The 1863-nt window shown below is 34.1% G+C and overlaps 1 protein-coding gene across 1 annotated transcript in view; it reads left to right on the forward strand.

Moving 5' to 3' along the window:
• Positions 1-1002, forward strand: part of pspc1 (paraspeckle component 1) — a 23709-nt gene extending 22707 nt beyond the window's left edge. Inside the window, exon 8 of the mRNA XM_013912617.1 lies at positions 758-1002. Within this exon, the coding sequence (XP_013768071.1) occupies positions 758-769 (12 nt within the window). The 3' untranslated portion in view covers positions 770-1002. The remainder of the gene's footprint in view (positions 1-757) is intronic.
• Positions 1003-1863: the final 861 nt, after the last annotated feature.

The following is a 1863-nucleotide window of genomic DNA, read 5'->3' on the forward strand; positions in this document are numbered from 1 at the left end:
GTGAGTCTTTGCTCAGTATATGTTATCATAGTAAGATGATGATTTCACAACTTATTTGACATTTTTGTTCTATTTGCTACCAGATAAGAGATCTTCCCATAGTCTAGTAATGGTTTATTTTGTATTTTTCTTTTAAAAGACAATGTTCAAGTTGAGAAGACAAATTTTCAGTGCCAGTTGACGTGACAACCAAATTTGCTACCGAGCACTGGCTTTTTGACCCGTTTGGTTCTCTGTATTTCAAACGGAGCTTGTGTGTGAATGAGAACCAATTGTCCTGTAGTAACTGGGCGGCAGCACCAACTCTTACTTCTTACTTGCTAAAGACAGTTTGCTTTTCTAAGTAAACCTTTGAGCTGAAATTGACCACACCTCGATTCTTAACAAAGATGAGTTGGACCTTCTTAACAACCAACCCATTCATCCTCTTCATAACTGCTAGTTTAGCACGTGTCCACGTATATTGATGCACACATTCCTGTTTGATTCCAGTGCAAGTTTTGTTGAAAACAAAAATCAGTCGACTTCTCAGTTGGTCCAAAACCATCAGTTTTGAGGTAGCTTTGGCTCATTTACTTTCTGGCTTCACATCTACATTACTCCAGACTGAGTGAAAATACATTGTTTCTGCCCACTATCGTTTGCATTACACTTCGCACTTATGTTTTACAACTTTAAAGTTTCAGAGTTGTCCTTAGTCATGCTTTCAGTCTTGGAAAACATTTGCTTTATTTCCTGTATTTGTCATGTCTTACAGATCCTGCACTGATTCCAGTGATCCAGCCAAGCAACAGGTAAACTGTCTGTGTATGCTTAGTTTAAAGATTTCTATTTGATAAATAAATAAAACTCCACAAAGATTTGAGTTACATCCACAAAGATCTTGGACGTCGACTTCATGATTTATTGGTCAAAAATGACCAAAAACATTATAGCTTAGAAACTGTGATAATTGTCAACATATAGAACTGGAGGAAAAATATTTAAAATATCATGTCACATTCGACCTCTGACCTCTCTTTGAATGTCAATAGATTGATCTGAAGGACAAAGTGATACTAATGTTACATACAGCCTTTTAAAATGATAGTAGGTTTCCAGACTGGCAAAAACATGTTGGCCTGGGAGACTTTGAGTATCATTGATAATTACATTATGCCTTTAAGTATATTACAGTTACAGGTTATAACTGTTTTAATACATAAGAATTTGAAAACATGTAAAATGTTCCAGATTTTTGTTTTAAATAAACATGTTATCACAAATGTTTTTCCACTGATATTTATTACTAAATGAATTTTGCTTAAAACAAAAAATAAATATGCAAAAAATGATGGGAAGTATATATAAATGGGTTTCAACAGAGAAAATAGCAAAAGGCTGCACTTTGTTGTGCAGTCTTCTTAAAGTATGTTTAAAAAGAACAAGGAAAACACAGCAATTACAATTATATTCCCTTAAAAGTAAACGCTGCCTTAGCTGAGGTTTGTGCTTTGAGTACTTCTTGTTTCCGAACCCCTTATTTTTAGTCTTGTTACTCTTAGTCATATGTCATTAATAATTTTTCCATTGAATTATGATTTAGGTGAAGCCAGCATTGTGTAGTTATAAAAGCTTTTAGATATGAAAGGTGGTTCATATCAGTTGGTCGACTTGTTACAGTAAAACAAATGCATTTAAATTTCTACTCCCACTAAATGATTTACTGTAAATAAAAAGATTTGTAAAACCACAGTGCTGTTGATGACTCTGATTTCTCACCTTCTGGTTTTACTAGGGGTGGGGGGAAAAATCGATACTGTGTAGTATCGTGATATTTTGTTTGCTAATAATGTATCGATACAGGGACAGCAGAAATCGATA

The sequence above is a fragment of the Pundamilia nyererei genome, unplaced genomic scaffold, assembly GCF_000239375.1.
Source record: "Pundamilia nyererei isolate P.nyererei 1_Seehausen unplaced genomic scaffold, PunNye1.0 scaffold00094, whole genome shotgun sequence".
NCBI lineage: Eukaryota > Metazoa > Chordata > Actinopteri > Cichliformes > Cichlidae > Pundamilia > Pundamilia nyererei.